Consider the following 22,186-nt stretch of genomic DNA (forward strand, 5'->3'; position numbering starts at 1 on the left):
CCATAAGATAAGTGTCCAATAAATATTTGCTCACTTCCAATTGAACGAATGAGTGGTGCTGGAAGATGTGCTGTAGGGGAGCTGTAGAAAGAAAACTTCTACGATTTTAATAGAATGCATAGCGCTATGCCTATCATATAGTTGGCCCTTAACAAGTATTTCTTTTCCTCCTCATCCTTTCTTCCCCTTCCACACACTTCACTTACATTTTTCATCATAGTATACTTACTTACAGTTCCTGAATGGAACATAAAAGAATATGGAGAGAGAAGAAAATTAGAGATTTCTTGAAATGTTTGTTAATATGCCTTTAAAAACTGCAAAGTGGATTTTGTACAGTGGATTTTTGCGTTGTAGAGAATATCTATTCCAACTCCATCATTTTTATTTGTTTAAATACGGAGAATTTAAAGAGGTACACCCACTCCCTCACCAGTTTTTTTAGAAACAGATTGAGAAAATGCTAAATTTTTCTTTTATTTTAGTATATCCATTTAATCACAAGGGTTTTTACATCTTTATCTTGAATATGACACACTAAGAAATATGTTATGAAATAATATAATGACTAAGGATTGTCTAAGACAATTCTGAATGTGAATATAAAATGCTTATTGACTAGTATTATTATGAACCTATTATTATAAGTAAATGATATTGATAATTATCTTGAGTGGGGTGAGACTGATGTACCTGTGTGAGCTGAGACAAAATATTTCAGAGGCAAGGCATGCCGATAATTTCGAATTAGACAGTTATCTCAGGACTGGCAAAGTGCCACTACTCTCCTAACCCATGCTCGGGATGCACCTTTCAATTGATCATTTTTCCTACTGAGCCTGAGCAAAATGTATCTCCAGACCAAGCAGTCTCTACCAAGTATTTGCAACTGAAACAAAAGCTGAAAGCTATTTTCCATTCCTAAGATAAAGATTATTCCATTGTCATATCAACTTGGAACATCTCTCAGCAAAGAAAGATAAATTAGATAGATAAGAAATAGTTTTGGAGACATTACAGGCATTTGGTACTTATTTTGATGTTCTATAAGTAATGCTCTTTCAAAAATATAATGTGGCCACTATAATCAGCCTGCTCGAGATGGCCAATTGCTGAAAGAGCAAGAAATCAGGCAAAAGTGCCTACAAAATACAACCAGTTCTCTGGTAATTACTGTAGATTGATTCAATTCCAGAATTTGTTTAAAGCGTAGAAATATTTTACCTGGATCTCAACAGTGTGTTGGGGACTTAGAATTCAACTATGAACAAAACGTTATTCTTACCCTCCAGATATTTACATTATAGTTATTATGGAGTAAAGAGATTGAAGTCCACATAAGCTTTTATACTAGTCCTTTTTTTCCATAATTATTTCTTTATTTTCCATTAGACTTTGGCAAAATTTTTGTTGAACGTGTCAGCCTGTCTCAGTCTTGATGATAGAAAATAGGGAGAGATATGTTGCCGTAATTGGATCAAGATCTCAAAGTCCCCAGCACATCCTTGAGATCTGATGATGCTCTCCAAATTAAATCAAAGAATCCCAAGGGGTTCAAACTCAAGACTGTGTGAGCACTTGACAATGTGCACTCCTTCTTGGGGGAAAGATAATATCTATATCATTCTCAGCGTCTAGAACTCCTCTGCAGACATCATAGCATGCTAATTTCTATTTTCTCTACTCAGGAATAGTGACAATGCTGTCATAACAAAGAAGTTCTTAAAATTCAACAATGACTTTGAGCAAGATGGTGATTTGATACTGAATTTATTTCCTAAAAGTAAGGAACTATAAACCTGAACATAGAAAGTATAGCTAAAACACAAAGTAAAGAGTTTAAATTCTGAAATGTACAGTCATTACAGAAAAATGATAATCTAAATTTCAAGGAAAAGATATTCCTAGATTTTATAAATTAGGACAATATATCTTGTATATGTCAAGAATGTCAGCACAAATAACAATTATTTAAACTGTTATTCCTAGTGACTATAAGGTAGATGGTTCAGAAAGCGTAATCATTTTTAGAACAGTAGGGTACAATTCAATACAGCTTTTCTTTACTTGAATTCTTCCTAAATATACCCAGAAGATTAGCATTTCCAAGCACTACTTCTTTAGGACTGTAAATGATGATAACTAAATTCTTTAATCTCTGACGTAAATTCTTTCCCAAACTACCCCATTGCTCTCACCTTTTTGTCTTCTCATACCTACAACATTAGCTAAGAACAACATACCCTTTACCATCTTCCAGCTAGTCTAAGTGACTCAATAAATACCCGCTAGAAATTGTGCTACGTGCTAATACCTCAAAGATGGATAATACATGTTTCTTCCCTCATCTGATATAGGAGAAAAACATATAAACAAATATTCAGAACCTAACGTGAATGATTTGGAAGTGTATACTAGTTCTAAGAGACAAGAGAAGGTAGTAACACTCACTACATCACAGAAGACTTCATAGACCTGAACCGAGTTGTAACTAATGGATGCCCAGGTCAAAGATGTGTGCATGTTTGGGCATGGGATGGGGGCATGAGGCAGTTGGATGAGGAAAGCAGACACAGCGAATACTCTGGATAAGGGAAGGGCATATACAAAGGCACTATCTCTAAAAGGCTAAAAGTAAGGTTTCATAATAAAGAGTGTTAGACACTAAGGTTGAAATTAAACATAATATTTAGGTACCAGAAGAAGAAGACAAGAGAGCGCTATGGAAGCATGGACTAGGGGAGGCAGGTATCTCAAAACTGGGTGTCAAAACAGCTTTGTAGGGGACAGTGACATCTACACAGAGACCTACTTCAGTCATTTGCACTAGCATCCACCCAGGTCCCCATGCTGGAAACCAGGCCACCAAAATACTTTGCTTGGATTATTTCAAAGGTGTTTGAGATGATCTTGACTTCACCTTGGTTCATCCAGTTCCAGGCTCAATAGTCTAAAATATTCTAAAAATTGAAAATCTTAGCACATCACTACCCTGATTAGTGACTCCTATAGTGACAATGTCCAAATTCATAAACAAAATTTCCAAGGACTTTTGAGATGTGGCTCTGTTTACTTTTCCAGACTCACCTTTGCCAGTATGTCCCCCAGACTCCAAGATCCTGCCATATTAAAGTTCTTTTAGTTCCTCCAAATGCCATGCTCCGTCTTGCCTTTGCCTGGAACCAGTCCTTTAGCATAGAAGGCAAGGCTTCTCTCTTGTCTAGCTCCTACTTATTCTTCAGTTTCCTACTTAGAACTTATTTCTTTTGCAAAAGAAGTCCTGACTCCCGAAATCCAAATCAATACCTCCCCTAGCACTCCTACCACACCAGGTCCTCCTATTTCATCTCCACTTTATCTCCAATGTACAGCCTAATCCAACTAGGCTTTGAGAAACAGGGACCATCTCTGTCTTTACCCCTGTATTTCTAGCTGCTAACACAATACTCACCCTCAGCAGGGGCTCGATAAATATTTATTAAATGATGGATAAAATGTGAAACATTTCTTACCTCCCTAGTCTTTCTCCTCACTGTTAGCCTCACATTTCCACCTGCCAGCCAGTCATGCCTAACTGACTTTCTAGCACCTGAAATTCCATAAGCTCAAAACAGGCTGGTGCTGCTCCTGCCCTGGCAAAGGCCCTTCTCCCTAGAAAGGTTCTCTCCACCTCCTGCCTCTTGCAATCTCAATCCATTCCATGTAGTGCTGAGACATCCATCCTTCTTGCCCAAGGCTCACACTCATTGCATCACTCTCCTGTTCATACCCTTCCCTGATTCCCCACGCTCAGGGACACAAACCAAGTAGCGCATAAGACTGGCCCTGGAGACTATGCCCCTGACTTGCTTTTATGCACCCCTCAGTCCATCGAAACCCAGGGTTATTTGCTCCCAGATCTCTTTGGTGCCTTTGTGCTTTTGTGACTTTATTCTCCTCTTTCTTTTCACCTCCTCAAACTTCTCTAATCATAACTATCCTTATTCTTTGGGTTCATACAAACGTTCTTTCCTCCACGAAACCTTCAATTCCCTACTTTGTGTCACAGAACACTTTTGCATGTAAGGATTGAGATTCATATATTTTTACCTTTTATTTTTGTTTATGTGGTATCTCCTTCAGAAGTAACTTTATAGCCCCTGCAGTCCCTGGTAGGGCACCCTGCCTATCTAGGAAATGAGGAATATTTGATGACGTGGACATTCTGACTCAAAGACAATTTCTCCAAATAATACTAGCTTCATTAAATTGTTTCAGCATTATAGGGGCATCTCTGATGAGAAGGCTAACAGCAGGAATAATATCTTAGTTAATGAAAATGTAGAGATAAATATTACAGGTTAATTTTGGTTTTAAAAAATCTGTCTTATGGGGGGAGGGATCAACTGGAGGAGCAAAGAAGATTTTTAATGACAGTGAAAACACTCTGTATGGCACCACAATGATGGATATAGTTGTACAAACCCACAGAATGCACACCAAGAGTGAACCCTGAGGTAAACTATGGACCGACTTTGGACAACTATGTAACTTCTTCTTACTTTTACTGTGAACCTAAAACTTCTCTAAAAAATTTGTCTTAAACACCAAAGTGAAACCAATAAAACACTATTCTTGGGGCTGGCCTGGCGGCGCCGCAGTTAAGTTCACATGTTTCGCTTTGGTGGCCCTGGCTTGACCAGTTCAGATCCCAGGTGTGGACCTATGCACCGCTTATCAAGCCATGCTGTGGCAGACGTCCCACATATAAAATAGAGGAAGATGGGCATGTATGTTAGCTCAGGGCCAATCTTCCTCAGCAAAAAGAGAAGGATTTGCAGCAGATGTTAGCTCAGGGCTAATCTTCCTCAAAAAAACCCCCACTATTCTTTATATTAAGTTTGCACATTTGAGAATTACAACACAAAAGTTCATCAACCCCCAAATATCTCCTTTAGCAGTCATCTATGATGCTATCCTCCTCAGTCACCATATTGGAAATTTACTTCATTTGAGTCACTGATATTTGCTTTTAATTGAAATATATTTGACAAATAACATTGTATAAATTCAAAGTGTACAAAATGTAAATTTGATACATTTATATAAAACATGATTGCCATTTAGCATCTCTATCACATTACATAATTATCATTTCTTTTTAGTGGCTGCATAATTAAGATCTAGTCTCTTAACAAGTCTGATAATTAAAATACAATATTGTTGTCTATATTCACTGTACTATGCATTAGATCTCCAGGACTTCTTTACTACTTGTTGCAAGTTTGTACCCTTGAATGACATCTGTCCTACCTCCCCACCCCATTCCATGTTAACTACCATTTTACTTTCTGTTTTTATAAGTTTGGTTTTTTTAGATTCCACATATAAGTGAGATCACACAGTCTTAGTGTTCTCTGTCTCACTTATCTCACTTACTATAATGTCCTCAAGGTCCATTCATGTCATTGCAAATGGCAAGATGTCCTTCATTCTCATGGCTGAATGATATATATTATAATTAATATATCACATCCTATTTATCCATTCATCCATTGATGGGCACTTAGGTTGTTTCCATATCTTTGCTGTTATGAATAATGCTGCAATAAACATGGGAGTGCATATATCTCTTCAATATCCTGTTTTCATTTAATTAAGGTATATAAGTAGAATTGATGGATCATTTGGTAGGTCTATTTTTAATTTTTTGAGGAACCCCTACATCATTTTCCATAGTAGCTGGACCAATTTACATTTCCACCAACAGGGTACAAGTGTTCCATTCTCTTCACTGACAATTGTTATCTTTTGTCTTCTTGATGATAGCCGTTCTAACAGTTGTGAAGTGATACCTCACTGTGGTTTTGATTTGCATTTCCCTGATTATTAGTGATGTTGAGCATCTTTTCATGTATCTGTTGGTCATTTGGGTGATTTCTTTGGGAAAATGTCTGTTTAGTTCCTCTGCCCATGCTTTAATCAGATCGTTTTTTTGTTGTTGAGTTGTACAAGTTTTTAAATATAATTTGGATATTAACCATTTATCCAAAACATAGTTTGCAAAAGTTTTCTCCCATTCTATAGGTTGGCTTTTCATTTTGATTGTTTATTTTGCTGTGCAGAAGCTTTTAATTTTGATGTAGTCTCATTTGTTGATTTTTGCTTTTGTTGTTTGCCTTTTTGGTGTCATATCCAATTGAGTCACTGTTTATGGTGAAATAGTCAAAGGAGAATCTCTGGCTTGGAGAGATAAGACTGTCTATATATTGCCTGGAATAGGATATACTCATATTCCCGATTAAGGTCAGAGTCTTCTGTATAGTGGTGAGTTTGGGGAAGCCAGGTGGCAATGTGAGGAAATTGCTGGTATGAGAAATAGGTAGGATAAGATCAATACAACATATACCCATATCACATCATCTTTTTCCTTCAACAAACATTTTGTAGGGAGTAAGGCTCATGCATGTAAATCACTTTAGTGTGTGATACAATCGCTTACTCCTAAAATCCACCACCCCACCACTTTGTCCTCATTCCTCATAGATCTTTCCCTCCAGAAGTTCAGAAAAGAAGAGATCTTTTTTTTTTTCCTGGTCGAGGTGATCAAGATAGGTATTATGAAGGAAATAACATTTGAATTGGACAGATTCCAACAGCGTCAGGAAAGATTTTAACAAACTGAAACTGCAAGGTATCCTAGGATCTATTTCTCTGAGTACATGTTATATATTCACAGAAATAGGTCTTAGAATAAATGCCTATAAAATGCCTATGGGAATGTATTATATATTCCAGATTCCTGGAAATAGGTGTAGCTGAAAGGAAATAAGGAAGGAAGAAAGGACAAAGGGAGCAAAGGAAAGCAGTATTTACTAGTTGAAATAAATTAATATGCTTTTCCAAATTGCCAATCTCAACTTGTAGGCTATTAAAAATGGATATTCTACTTCTCAAATAAATATTTATGAATTGAGAACATTTCTGTAAGATTCACTAAATCCCAACCCAAATTCTGGAGCCAAGAACAACTAACACAGCAATTCTATTTATTGTACACTTACATGAAAAATGCACACAATCCTATTTAATCTTCACAATTGCCTATAGTTAAGTATTACTATGCCCATTTTACTGATGAAGTATTCAGGCTTTAAAGGTAAAGGCTTGGGGCTGGCCCCGTGGCCGAGTGGTTAAGTTCGCGCGCTCCGCTGCAGGCGGCCCAGTGTTTCATTGGTTCGAATCCTGGGCGCGGACATGGCACTGCTCATCAGACCACGCTGAGGCAGCGTCCCACATACCACAACTAGAAGAACCCACAACGAGAAATATACAACTATGTACTGGGGGGCTTTGGGGAGAAAAAGGAAAAAATAAAATCTTTAAAAAAAAAAAAAGGTAAAGACTTGCTCAAAGTCACAGAGCTCGTAAGTGTGGCTTCCTGACCAGGGACTAACTATGGGCCATAAAATAGCATTAGAAGTCTCAGCATCAAGTCAAATTTGCTGCTGCTCTTTTTCAGGTCCTACCTCATTACCTCACCTTATTGTCATGGTTGAAATGTGGGCCAAATGATTTGGGGTTTAAATCCAAATTCTAGAAATTCTTAGTGTAGCCCTATTTGTAATGTCTTTGGGTCTTAGTTTTCCATCTGTAAAAATGGCAATAATAACAGAGCTTAATTCCCTTGGATTATTATGAGGATTATATGAGTTAGTTCTTAGAATAGTGCCTGGCACATGGTAAGAACTCAATAAATGTTACCTTTCCTTATTATTCCTGGGACTAACTTTATGACGATTCTTTTTTTCTTTTTTTGACTCTGTGATCCAAGTTATACTCTTGATCTCAGCTAACCCCAAGATCTCCATCTCAAGATCTCATACACACACACACACACACATACACACATAATATATTAATAACAAGACTACAGATAATTGCTTCTTTTAGGGGTATACTTTAAGACTCATCAAATATTTAATATTAATGAAAATAAGATAAACTATTATGTTGAGACAAATTAGAAAGTGTAGGTTTCTGTCTCTGGTATTAATTTTTCTTTTTTTATTCTTTCCCCAAATTTGGGTCAATAGCAGAGCATTTGAATGAGTTCTGGTAATACCAATTATTTTGAGACATGTACAATCACTTCTGGGTATTTCAATTGTAATTCTTTCTCTTAGAGTTCCCCTATTATTCTCAAGACACTTATAGACTGAATGACATTTTTAACCTTTTGATCTTATTCCAAATGATAGAACACAAATGTAAAACAGACAAAAAAACACAACAAACATACATACACAAACAAAACAAAACAAAACCCATGAAAAAGCCCAAAAAACATGGAAGGCAAAAATCATACAAAATAAAACTCTTATTTCTTTTTGAGCTATTTATGAACCATCAAATAAAGACAAGATCATTGGTCAATTTTCCTTGTTTTCTATTTTGGTCAATGTTATAACCTATAACTCTAACTAGATTACTTATGAATGGATGGTATCGATGGCTGGAGGACCAGTTGAGATTCTGTATTGACCCAACTGAACTCTTACATGTTTAAAAAAGAACTCAAAATGTATGTTTTGCTGCATATGGAGAATTAAAATCAATTTCACTTTGTACATTTCAGGGTATAAATTATAGAAGCCCCTCGCCTTTTCCAATCTCCTGAGATCTCAAATGCGAAATGAACTAACATAAACTGAAACATGCGCAGTAGGCACTCATAAATGATGGCTTCACCCTCCCTCTTCCTGAATGACATACAAAGAATATAAGCATATGTAATGGTAACCATGACAGCATAATGATTCAAGAAAACCACTGAGTTTGGGGTTAGGAGTCACTTAGATGGGTCTCAATTTTTTCATCTGTAAAATGAAGCGGTTCCTGATTTTTAAAATTATATTACAGTTGTCCTCCAGTGTTCACAGGGGACTGGTTCCAGTACACCCCACTGATACCCAAAGCCATAGATGCTCAAGTTCCGTATATAAAATGGGATAGTATTTGCATATAATCTACACATACCCTCCTGCATACTATAAATCATCTCTGGATTCCTTATAATACCTAACACAATGTAAATATTATGTGAATAGTTATTATACCGTGTTGTTTAGGCAATAATGACAAGAAAGAAAAGTTTGTGCTTGTTCAGTACAGACACAACCATCAAAGGCCTTTCCATCTACGGTTGGTTGAATCTGCAGATGCTGAACATGCGGATACAGAAGACCGACTGTAATCTATACTGTAGTTAATTTTACCATCCCTGAGCAAGACAGGTATTTTTTCATAAAAACATTACACATATTTAAATTTAGATTTCAAATATGGTAGACACTACAAAAAAATCATATTATACTATAGCCTTCTTGCATATCTTTCGATTAAAAAAATTAAGGACAGAAGGAAAAGTATGTCCAATAATGAACAGAGCTGAAGTCTATGTAACTTGTAAGTGTAAAATACACTATTATTTATATGTGTATGTTTTATATATGCACACACTATCTATATATAATACATATATAAATGAATATGTATATATCACATGAAGATGCTGTTTAAAATTGGCAGTTAATAAAATGTAAGTTTAAAATTTACCCCGGAGCTTTTTAAAGACTCACTCTAACTCAACTATTCCTTTGTTTACATTTATGAACTAAAGCAATAAATGGATATTTTGCATACACGCTTGGTTTTCCAATAGAGGCATCTAGTATATTATTTTCATTTTGTAAAATAATTCACATAGAAGAGTAAAACAAATATTTGTATAAGAAATGCCACTGCAAGTATTTGCCATTTATCAAGGACCTACACACTAATTGTATTAGATCTCTGCCTCTCTGGATAGCTTGCCTGTCATGGTCACCATGTAGTCCATAGAGATGACTAGTTTCATGCAACATCAGCCAGTGTGGGTGTAATGGAAAGCATGTAGGCTGCAGTCAGGAGATCTGGGTTCAATACCAGGGCCTATCACTTAAGTAATTGTGAAATTCACATCAATTAAATAGCTTAACATCTACTAGATTTTATGTCCTTGTGTTTAAACAAGGCTGATAATCACATCTGCTCTCCTTATCACTTTGAGTTGGTTTGAGTTATGAATATGAAAACCGCACATAGGTGTTCATCATTATTTCAGTTGACATGACATCCCAATATCAGAAATGGTATATCCTTTATCCTGTGGCATTAGCTTCTTTCACACCCTCCGTCACTTATCTAATCAAACTCTCAATTCTGTCATTTAACATTCTAAATATTTCTTAAATCTATGCTCTCCTTTGCATCCCTACTACCACCTCCCTAAGGCACGACCTCATCCTCTGTTAGCAGCCCTCTCCCTTTTTATGCCACTTACAGCCATCTTGTGACAAAGATGCCACAATGACCTACCCCAAAACACAATTGAACCGTGCTATTTTCCTATCTCACATCCTAAAGTGATTCCCTGTCAACTATAAAGTTCCAGCTTTAAAATCTCTGGTTTCAATGGCTACCCTAATCTGACACCCTGAAGTACCTCTCTAGACTTATCTCTCACCACATCCAGTCTCAACATTTCTAGTCCTTACCTTATTAGTCTGTTCATTAAGAATTCCCTACTCCCTTTTGCCATGTCTCTTTCTCTTACTCAACCATTAATTGGGAACTTCCCAAGGCCTGGTTAGCAGGCTTAGAAGGCAGTCCCACATACAAATTAATTTCCATATTATAATACACTTATTTACTTATATGTCTATCTTTCCAGCCAAAATGCGAGTTTTTAACGACAGAGACCTTTATTTTTTTCTTTCTCCTAGCAGCCAGGACAGTGCCTAGCATACATTAGATACATTTGTTAAATATATAGTATTGTTTCTACCCTGAACAGGATCTGGGCTAAATCTCAATATAACACCAAGAAGCTAGACATTGAAAATCATCTAATTAAAACAATAATGAGCTGGAATATTCACATAACAAAGACCAAGATAATATTGTCCCAAAATGAATCCATTGCTCTTTATGTTTTAAAAGCCAATCTCTTTACACCTAAATATTTCAAAGAGATATTTTGAAAACTGTGCTACTTCTATTCATCATCTAAGAAAAATTAGATAGCAATTATTAATGATAATTGTGATAAATATTTTATAAACTTTAATCTGAATGGTAATATCCATTTCGGTAAAAATTTAAAGGAAAGATTAATTGAAAAAAAATGTCACATGGGCCACATTAGGGAAAAAAATATTATTTAAACAAAGTGAAGATTCAAAGGTCTTGGGAATCAAGCCAAAAACCAAATATGCAGTAACCACAGTGACACATTAACCCTCAAACAATAATCACTCTCCCACCACAGTTATTACTTGAAACATTATTCTTTTGGGAGATTGATTCAGAATATTTTACCATATTAAGTAAAATGCAGCTGGGTCACATAAATACCAAAAGAAAAAGAGAAAACCAAAAAGAAAAAAATTAATGATACAGTATTTTTATGTATTTCCTTCCATTAGAGTTCTAGTTTTACTTTTATTCTCACTTATAAATAATTTTAAACATATTCATGCCCCGATTTATGTCTCCTCGGCTTTTTAAAAAATATATAACTATTCCCTTAACACTTCTTCATGAGTTTTTTCATGAGAATTTTTCCAAGCTCTTAGTCAATACTTCTACTTTTCTTCTGAAAGTAATGTTACTAGTTGTCCTCTAAAAATATGACTATGTGGAAGTAGAAAATAAATAGCACCTAAACTCTTTCAATGCAATATATTTATTCTTTAGCTTGGTTAATATGATTCCCTGCTAATCTAGTGAGTGAATTTGCATAATAATAAGCAATTAGTAAAGGGCGTAGTCCAGCTCAGCTATTCTTTTAAGCATTTCTATTCACTGTTCAGTTTTTAAAATGCCTTATCATCATTTTTGTTTGATATTATTCATAATAAATGTGAAATAGGTCAATGTTAAACACACAGGAATCTAAGCTTCTCAAAGATACTATATAATTAAGCTTTTATATTCCTCCAAGGTAGAACAGAGGCTAGCCTCAAAAATACTGGAAGAAGAAATTGGTTAGGAGTGTCATTTTATAAATTTGCACAGAAGTGATGGAACATTTCTGAGGATTACAAAAGGTAGACATTGAACAGATGAGTGTTAAACCTTTAATATGAAGTTCGGCTGATAGCCTTGGGGTAAAGCAAGTATAGATCCAAAGCCAAGAACCCTAGAGCGCTGAGCATGTGGATTCAGATTGCAAGAAGAATCCCTGAATCAAAATTCCAGACACAGTCTCCCTCACAATTAAAACAATTCCGCAGTCCGACCCAGCCTCTGCAAATGTCTCCCGTCCAATGCCCCACTAACTCTGCTAATTCTTCTTCTGCTGTGCGTTTTGAACCCAATGCTTAGTACGACCTCTCCTAACCATCCTTCAAGTTTAAACCTATGTCACTTCATTGAAGGATCACTCCACTTAACCACTTCTATCAATTTTGAAATGCCCTACACTTTGGCTTTTAAAATATCTCCCTTCCTCATCTGTTGCCGTCATTTTCTCCTTCTGTTCTTTTTCCTCCACAAACTCCTTTTATGCCTCTTGTTCCTGATTGGCCAGTATTCTGAGGATGATATATTTTGACTTTCTTCTCTCCTCAGTCCAGGTTCTGAGGTGATCTTAACAACCACAACAGCTTAAATAGCACATTTTCTCTGAAATCTTTCAAATGTCTAACTCTCCAACCTGGATGTTTCTTTTCAGCTGACATATATGCCCCCAGTGCCTATTAAACATATCCAATGAATATTGCATAGGCACCATAAACTTGACATGTCAAAGCCTGCTTCTTCAAACGTTTCTCATTCTGAATCTTGGTAAATGGAATCACCATCCACTCAGGCAGCCAAGACAAAAATCCTAGAGTCATTCTAGAATGTTCTTCTCCGCTTCGCTTTTCACATTTGATAAAACTTTATTTCTTGAAAATATTTGAGAAACTACTATGAACCAGATATTAAGCCAGGTCCTGGACATACAGCAGTAGGTAAGGTAGACATCATTCTTACACTCATAGAATTTATATCCCAGTGGGATGTATAGTGCGAAAGAGGCTATTCATATTGCAGCCTATGTGAAAGACATTCCTAGAAGTTTGGCAACATACAACCTATGGAACTATATATGGTGGTCCCACAAATACACAGTCAAAAGAACAAAAGTAACACATTCATTATTTTTTAACTATATTTATGTATTATTTTCTTCCTAGATTGCAACAATAACTCTCTAACCAGTTTTCTTTCTTTCCTAGTCCCTATCCTGTTCATCCACCACAATGCTGCCAGAATAATGTTTCTAAAATTCCATGCCCACAACAACCTTATCCGGCTAAGTTCTATGGGATCCAAAGTCCTTAAAATGGCCTGCAAAGCTTTTATGGACGGAACCTCTTTACACTCCATTCCTCCACATGTATTCTCTGCTGTGGCCATGTGAAGCTCCTTGCAAATCTCCGTGCCAAGTATGCTCTTTCATGGCTCTATGCCTCAAAATGTGCTCTACCATAAATAATCCTCCTCATCTGAATAAGTTCTACTTGCCCTTCACATACAGTGCTGGCATCAGTCTCACTATAAAGTCTTCCTTAAGAATCAGCAGAGTCCCATAGGTGTCCCACCCCTGTTCTCTCATCTCACCCTGCCATAAGCCCATCATATTACTCATGGAATCACAAATTCACCTCTCTTTCCTGTTTAACTATAAGCTTTTAAGGGGCAGGGACCCTGCTTTGCTCATTTCCATATTTTTGCTTCCTACAACAGTGCCTTGCCTGTAGGAATCTCTCAGTAAACATTTGGTGAATAAATTAATTGGTAGCAGTGTATCTTGCATAATGATAGCAGGTTCTTCCTCAAACACTATGTTATGAAGTCATAACTAGCTCCAAATAGACAATGGTTCCCTACCCTATGAGACCAACTCATCTTCCCCGTCTGCATTCCAAGTCCTTCACAATGTCTAAAAGGAGACTTTCTTTTGAAAAAATGGTAATCTTACATTTCCTTCAAAGTTCAAGACTCACTTCCTCTAGGAAGCCCTCTTTATTATTTCAATAGAAATAGTATTTTCTTACTTTGAACTCTCAGTGTTTTAACCCAGGAATAGATACTTGCCTATACTTTCACTAAGAAACTTTTCTATGTATATGTTCCCTCTTTACCAAAACTATTTATCAAGTCATGAATAAGGACTCTTCTCTCTTTGAGTTGTCTCTGCTGTCTACTCTATTGGTGCAAGTGAAACAGGTATTTAATATGTCCTTTTGAAGGAATGAATAGAGTCCCTCTGGATTCCACTCTCAACGTGCTAGCAAAACTGTTCTCACAAACTTAATTATTTCCTATCTCCATCTTATTTGATATCTCAGCATTGTCCATCAGAGCTAACCATTCTCGCCTTCTTGAAAGGTGGACTTGATTTAGCTTGCATACACTATACACTTCTGACTTTTTTTCTGCCTCTCTGGTTAGTTCTCTGTTGGCTGTGGGAGCTGTTCTTCCATTACTAAACCACTAAACTTTCAGGTCCTCAGGGGTATCTCCTTATCCCCGGGTCCATTTCTCATCTTAATCATCACAGGCAGCTCAAAAATCTGTGCTTTTTATATCTCCATTTTAATTGAGGTAGAAAAGTAACTTCATTCGGTTTAATGTAAGCAAGAAGGCGTTTTAATGAGCATAGTTCCTATAGTAATATTGAACAAAGGGATAAAGAAAAGAGCAAACCACTGGATAATTTTAGAAAAATATTCAACAGATACATGGCATATAAAGGACATTTCATGATTAGGTTTTATAAAGACGGGATTATGTGGATGGCAGGAAAACTTAAGGGTTATTTTGTTCCATGAAATGTAACACAGTGATTCAGATCATGTTAGTGAATATAAAATCATTTGTGTTTGTATGATTTGGCTTTAAACCAATGAAGAGAATATTTGCGCACTTACTACAGCAAAAGTTGTAGCAGCCTCCCTCAGGCAGAAGTGCTTAAGTGTCTGATAATGTCTAGTGACTTGCTTAAAAGAGGATAAAACAACACACCCTCAGGCAAGCAAGAGGATTTAAATAGAGCCAATTTAGGGAGCATAGTGCCTCAGAAATTAATACAGATTAAGACATTTTGCTTTCAGGATCTATATCAAAAGACCAGTTCTACAACCATAACTTAGAAGTAGGGCAGGGGAGGGAGTCAAAATGCATATTCCATAAAAATCCTCATATGTTCAAAAGGATACCTTCAAAAATTATAGCAGAAAGTCACCAGCATGAGGTATTTCAAACTGGTAGAAATGTAAGGTTTATTTTTAAAAATAAATCAATTGGGAATGGGGAGGATTATGATTTAGTCTAACATAAAGAATTTAGAAACTTAGATAATATGTCTGCAAAGCATTTCTGTCTTTTGTATCATACAGTTTATGATAAATTACTGGTTCAAGTAGTTATTTAATCTATACGTTTCATCTAGAACACTCACATGTTTCTCCTACGTATGTGGAGTAAATTACTGACCGAAGTCCCCAGGTCTCTAAAGCAAACTCGAGAATTTAATTGAAATTTTATTGCTACATACACCTATCCAATCTAGGAGAAACTAGATAGTGATCTTTACATAGTCCAAAATTGTGTTCTGAGAGCTAAACTTTCACATCTGAGCTCAACAAACTCCCAGACACAGATCCATAAGAAGATTACATAAAAGAGAAACACTAAATCAAGTAATTCCATGGAGAAAACGACACAGACAGCTTCTCCTGAGACATGACCCATTTTGCTCACTGTTATTCCTGAAATTTATTCTGTTTATATTATATGGACACACAATATCTGTGGTTATGTTTCTTGGTAATGTATTATTGGGATTTGTTTAAAATATTTTTAGTGACGATAACATTCATCTCTCCTATGAATATGTATTTCTTTGTGACTTTCATGATCAACTTAAATATTCTCTGAAAACTGTGATGTGACCTTACCTTGCTTCCATTTTCTCTCGCCTCTCGTTCCATCTTGAGGTCCGAAATTAGAAGATTCTTATATTTGTTTTTTGCATTACTGCTGTGGTCATCTATTCTGTATTCCGAAGTTAGCTGTGCTGAGAGGGGACTGTCACTCAGGTTCAGTGGCTGCTCGTCCTGCTCCAGCTCAGTTTTGCCATCACCATTGGAGTCCCCCATCTCCCTGCTGTGTGTTCCCCCTGAAGCAAGTGAACTGTGCCCCAGAGTCTCATTGCCATTAAAGCTCTCTGCAGCGGAATCATCTGTCAGAAAGAAAAATTTATATTTTGATTTACTAATATACTATTCAGTTTCTACTTCAACTAGCACTTATTGAGCTCTTATTATGTGCTTCGCATTGTGCTAACCAATGTGACATTTAATGTATAATTTACCCTTAGCAATAAACTTGTGAAGCAGCCATTGTTATTTTTAATCTAGTAAGCACATTTAGACACAAGAAGTAAAATAAAATAAGAAAAAGATAAAATAGAGAAACAGTTCAATCCCAAACACCATATCAAAGAAAAGTAAACTTAAACAAAGAGAATAAGGTAATTGTCCATTATTTTGCAAATAGTTTTTGTTTTCCCAGTGAAAATATCCAGAGTTGGTGAAAATTCTCTGATAAAAGCATCAGCTACCCTGTTAGCGGGGTATACATTGGTACAAGTTTTATGAGTGTTTAATAGGCATCTAAAACATTAAAAGTTCTCATAAGCTTTGCTCTAATCATTACACTCCTGGGACTTTTAAGCCTAAGGAGCTGAATCATTGTGTCCATCTCTGTGTAGGTAAAAAGACATTTATGCCAGTGTTGTCTATAATAGCAAAAATTTAGAAATGCCATAAATTACTAAAAATAGAAGATTGGCTTAATATATGTTGGAATGTTTAGAATATTATGAAGTTATTCAATACTTCATTTCAAAGATATAGGGAAATGTGTCACAAAATATTAAGTGGAAAAAGCTAGCTACAAAAGGGTGGGGTCAATATGACCACAGTTTTGTAAAAAGAAAATGCATAAACACAGAGGGAAAAGGCTGAAAAGAGGAGCTGGCCCCATGGCCAAATGGTTAAGTTGACACACTCTGCTTTGGTGGTCTCGGGTTCACCAGTTCAGATCCTGGGCATGGACCTCTACACTGCTCATGAAGCCAGGCTGTGGTGGCATCCCACATAGAAGAACTAGAAGGATTTACAACTAGGATATACAACTATGTACTGGGACTTTGGGGAGAAACAAAAAGAGGAAGATTGGCAACAGACGTTAGCTCAGGGCCAATTCCTAGAAAAAAAAAAAACTGAAAAGATGTAGTCTAAAGTGTGAATATTCGTTTCTTCTAAACTGTGTGGCACTGGATTTTTTAACATTCTTTATTATCTACTATATGTAACTTATAATACATGATAAAATGCATAATTTATATTATAAAATATTGTATATTCTATAAAATATACAATTTATGATATATAATTTAAAAAATATATAATTTTTCTAATAACAAAAATGACATGACTATAGAAAAAAAGAAATAAAACAGGGAAGAAGAAGAAGCAGAGTTAAGCAAAATTTTCTGGCTTTAAAATACATGTTTATTTAGACAAAAGGATATTAATGACAATTTACTGAGAGCAAGAAACAAAGTTTACTATAAAACAATAAAAGTCTATTTCTCTTAATTTCCTCTTTACATATATGAAAAGGATTTGACATTAATTTTACAGGATAATTATGGACAAAGGTATTAAATTGTTTCCTTAATGGAGGGCTATTGATGAAACCACACAAATATGAATCAGCTAGAATAATAATATTCAGTATTTGTGATTTTTTGTGAATTCTGAATATTCTCAAGTCTATTTTCTTTTCATAGGGTGCAATGAAATATTTAATGCCTTCTAATCAATTACATTTATGGAAATAATGTTTAAATTCTGAAGAAGTACTATAACTCACCCATTCATTCATTTATTCAACAGATGTTTATTGAGGGCCTATTCTTGGCCAAAAGGGGTTAAATGTTTGGCCTATAGAGATTCTGCCTTTAATGAGTTCACAGATAATTAAGAGACAGAAAAATAAACATGCAACTACAATGTAGAGCAAAAAAGGTTATGATCCAAAACAAGAGATATAGACATCGAAGAAGGTTTCCTAAAAAATGTGGCATGTAAGCTGAATTTTAAAAGACTAGTAAGCTTTAACCACGTGAAGAAGTTGGGGGAGATCGTTCCCCACCTGGAGATGAGCTGGTACAAAGTCACAGAGGAAAGGATACTCAGGGCACAGGAGAAGTAAGATTAGAGCGGCGAGAGCAAAAGAGAGAATGAATAAGAAAATCTAGAAAGGGAGGAAGAGAATGCATTGGGAAGTGTTTTGTGTATCAAAGAGCTGGGATTTTTACCTTGACAGGAAATAGGATCAATTTTAAATTATTAATGGGAAGGAAAGTGAACAAAACCATCTTTTAAAGAGATAAATCTGACTCTGATGAGAAGAATGAAATGCAGGTGGCAAAATCGAAATTAGGGAGACCAGTTAAGAGATCTAGAAGTCATCCGAGTTAGCACTGTTGAAAGCCCGAACGAAAGCAGTGGCAGTGCAGAAAAAGAGAATAGAAAAATCATAAGAAAAGAACAGGAAACACTCAGAGTGGGATAGACAAGAGCCCAGGGAAATGCTCAGATCTCTCGCTCCAATAAAAAATGAAAACAAAGCCATTAGTTTAATTTTCAGTAAAATGATATTTTTATACAGATTTCTAAAACTATTTTGTGAACAAGGTAAAATGTGTTCAAATGGTAAGATTCTACTATTAAATTAGTCTTTTTACACACCTGTTCAAGAAAAGACTTCAAGTGAAGAGAAAAAATCCATAAGAGAATTTAGCAAACAGGCCATAAATAATACAACATAGTACTTTCCATAGCTATTGAGAAATCAAAACACTCTTTCAACAATGAAATATGTAGGGCTTTTGAAATACAGAATTAGGGGAATGATTTATATAAGTAATTTGGAAAATGGTGCCTGGTATTTTATTCTAAGTCAAATCCTTATGCTAAAGTATGAAAGGTCATTTCTGATCATTTAAGTTATTTCTTTCCACGACAGTCCAAAGAAAAGCATAATGGACATATTCAAGTCCAAATATTTAATTCATGAAGAAAAATGTGATTTAACATTTGTGTACTAGAATCATGTTTTTAAAAAAATACTAAACATTTCATGTAAGAAAATTTTATGAATATGTTAAAAGAATGAATAACTCTAAAGATTTATTACATTTTAAAACCCAATCTACGTTAGCATAAAACAAATCCAATACCTATTATAGTTAAACATTAAACATGCTATATCTATTTCTTTAATCTGAAGTCATCATACATAGTTAGTAAATAGTGTACCATTTATTCACTTTTCAGGTAAGATAAACATTATCATTTATCAGGAGAATCTTTAATAAAAGTCATGTATTTATAATTTCGGCACACAGTATAAACAATAAGGGAGAAAATATTTTTAGATGGAGTAGTTCACTCCAGATGTTACCAAGGTAACTAAATTCAACAGCTTTACATATTTCATTCCTGAGTAAATCAATATGTTTTATGAAGATCAAATGAATGATTTACTTGTTTATATTAAATATACGTTTCACATTTTAGTATTTAAACGGTAAAAAACCCAATAATGTCACATGCCACTATTTTATAATTCGAAATTTAAAACAGTTTTGATGTCTATATTAGAAAAATTCAATACAAAGAAGTGAGCAGACATTGAGAGTAAATTAACCATTTTTTATCATCTAGCTTCTTGTAACTGTTAACGGTTTTTATTCTCTCATAAAGATACTTTTTCAGAATTTAAAACCCAAATCTCAGACTCCTATTTATCGTAACCAATTCACACCAGTTTATTGCTTTCAAGGGGAACCTGCTTCCTTACCCAACAGAGTTTGCTCCATTCTGAGTGGCTGCTGGCGTGTGGGTACCGAGCTGCTACACAGAAGGTGTAGTGTTAAGATCTGTAGGTATGGCCTTTAGGTTCACAGGCCAGAGCGATGGTGCTTCTCTCAAGTGTCAGCCCGGGTACGATAGCATTGGAACCAAAGACTCTGTATTTGAGTCCCAAGGAAAAACAGCACCTGGAGCTTTGGAAATTAAGAGTGCCCAGGGTACCCAGCAACAGAGGAGAATGTGGAATGTGATGACAGGTAGTGTGGAATCTACTGACAGCAGGAGGGCAGTTGGACTTTTGGGTTGCATTTGTTCTGAGGTTAATTGTGATGGGATGGGTTTAGTGTGGTGGAGAGGGCCATCCAAATTAGCTTTGCTTCAACTCTTGTCTATAAGGTATAGTAACACTAACCGTAGTGGCAGACTAGCCAGTTTCTTCTTTCTCCTTCCCCACTCCCCATTCCCTCCATCAGTTAGTACAGACTCTAGAAATACCATTTGTTTAAATTAATTCTAACGTCCCCACCAGCATTTCGTGTGAAGTAGTTTCATCGGCACCACATTCAATGATTAATTCTCTCTATATAAAGAGAATTAACCTATACCAGTATGTATGATGTATGTGTGTGGGGGTTTTAAGTATACACACACACATATGTATATCTATATCCTTCTCTCTATATAAATATATGTGATGTGTATATATATCTGAAATCGCCCAAAGCACCTGACCTACTTTCTTATTCAGCTACTTTCAGTAGCTCTTCATTACGGCCTTTAGACCAAGTGCCTTGGGCAAAATGAATAGGAAAAAATATGTATCATCCTCATTTTAAGATTAGTACTTGGAAATTTAGTGCTAAAATCCAGGTCAGATGCTTATAGGGTCCAAAAAGCTTTTTATTGTTTTCCCCAAAATGCACCACAGTCCTCCACTTCCGGTCCCTTGATGCCTCCTTAGGAAACTTCCCTTTCATATCTCACCATAAAACTAACTTTTAAATCCAAAATAAACATGTAAATAACTTTGCGCCAAAAGATTAGTATCTTAATATTCAAAAGAATAGAAATTTTTTTTTAACACCCTTCAAAATTTATCTGCAAAGTAGAGTTTCGGTGCGAATCCCATTTATCAGTTTATCCCACCTGCTCTCTGCTCTGTGTCTTCTCCCAGCTTAGGGTCCCCTATAAAAAGTGGAAGCTTATGCACTGCTGGATTATACCTTACATCTTACACCGTAGCTCCCTCTACTCTACCACACAAGGCAGCAATCTCGTCTAAACTGATCCTGTCCGACCCCAAGCGCAACTCTGACTCATTGCTGCCTTTATCGCCCTTTTGCCCATCTGTATTTGCCACCTAGAAATTCGTTTCTCGTTTTTCATATTTCCCTTCTTCAGACACTTCTGACGACCTTCCCATTCTTTGATTTCAATTTTCATTCAGCTCTATAATAGTTTTCGAAACTTAAGTAAACAGCCCTATTCTGTTTTCTCTTTAGTGTTCTTACAGGTAAAACTTTAATTGCTGATTACAAAGTCCTGCACTTCCAAGTCCTCCACACTGCCAAAACCTGCGAAAAAATACACAATCAAAAATGCAGTCTTCTATTTTTGTTTGCACTTGCAAAACATAATCTGGATTACATACTACTTACTAATGCTATCTGAAACAGGTACAAAAGAATGAAGCTACACTTTGAAGTGAAAACTTTCACACCAAGGAGAAGCATACTGACATAAATAAATGCATGTGTGTGAGTGTGGAAGTATGCGTGACTACTGCTAAAAACTTAAAGGGCATTGATTTTAAACAACAAAACTGATTTTATTGAGTGTAAGAAAGTAACAAGGGGATTCAGTTTTTCACAAATTAATTCTACAGAAGGGTGTTACCCTTGTTGGGTAGCTTCCAATTCAGCCTTTGCCATTAGAAAATGGGCTCTAATTTAAGGAGTAGTATAGAGAAAGAACAGAGATAAGCTGTATATTTTAAAGCATATAACTAAAGCTCAGAACAATTATTAAATAAAACTAACTCTGAGCTATCAATGAGGAGGTATACTCTTTATGTTATTTTGTTTAAAAATTTTAACCAAATATCTTATCGTGCGCTGGACACTCTTCTTGGCACTGAAGACTCCATATGGAATTTGTTCTTA

The 22,186-nt window shown here is 35.7% G+C and overlaps 1 protein-coding gene across 14 annotated transcripts in view; it reads right to left on the bottom strand.

Annotated features, from left to right (window-relative positions):
- NOL4 (nucleolar protein 4) overlaps nucleotides 1-22,186 on the bottom strand; it is a 356,931-nt gene that overhangs the window by 153,157 nt on the left and 181,588 nt on the right. For 12 of the 14 annotated variants that reach the window (XM_070627555.1, XM_008519936.2, XM_070627565.1 and 9 more), the window contains one exon: nucleotides 16,035-16,318. In XM_070627555.1, coding sequence (XP_070483656.1) covers nucleotides 16,035-16,318 — 284 coding nt within the window. Of the gene's footprint in view, nucleotides 1-16,034; nucleotides 16,319-20,013; nucleotides 20,299-22,186 lie in introns of those variants that run through there. The other 2 variants (XM_008519937.2, XM_070627563.1) reach the window with 2 other exon arrangements.

This window comes from Equus przewalskii, chromosome 7, assembly GCF_037783145.1.
Source record: "Equus przewalskii isolate Varuska chromosome 7, EquPr2, whole genome shotgun sequence".
Classification (NCBI taxonomy): domain Eukaryota; kingdom Metazoa; phylum Chordata; class Mammalia; order Perissodactyla; family Equidae; genus Equus; species Equus przewalskii.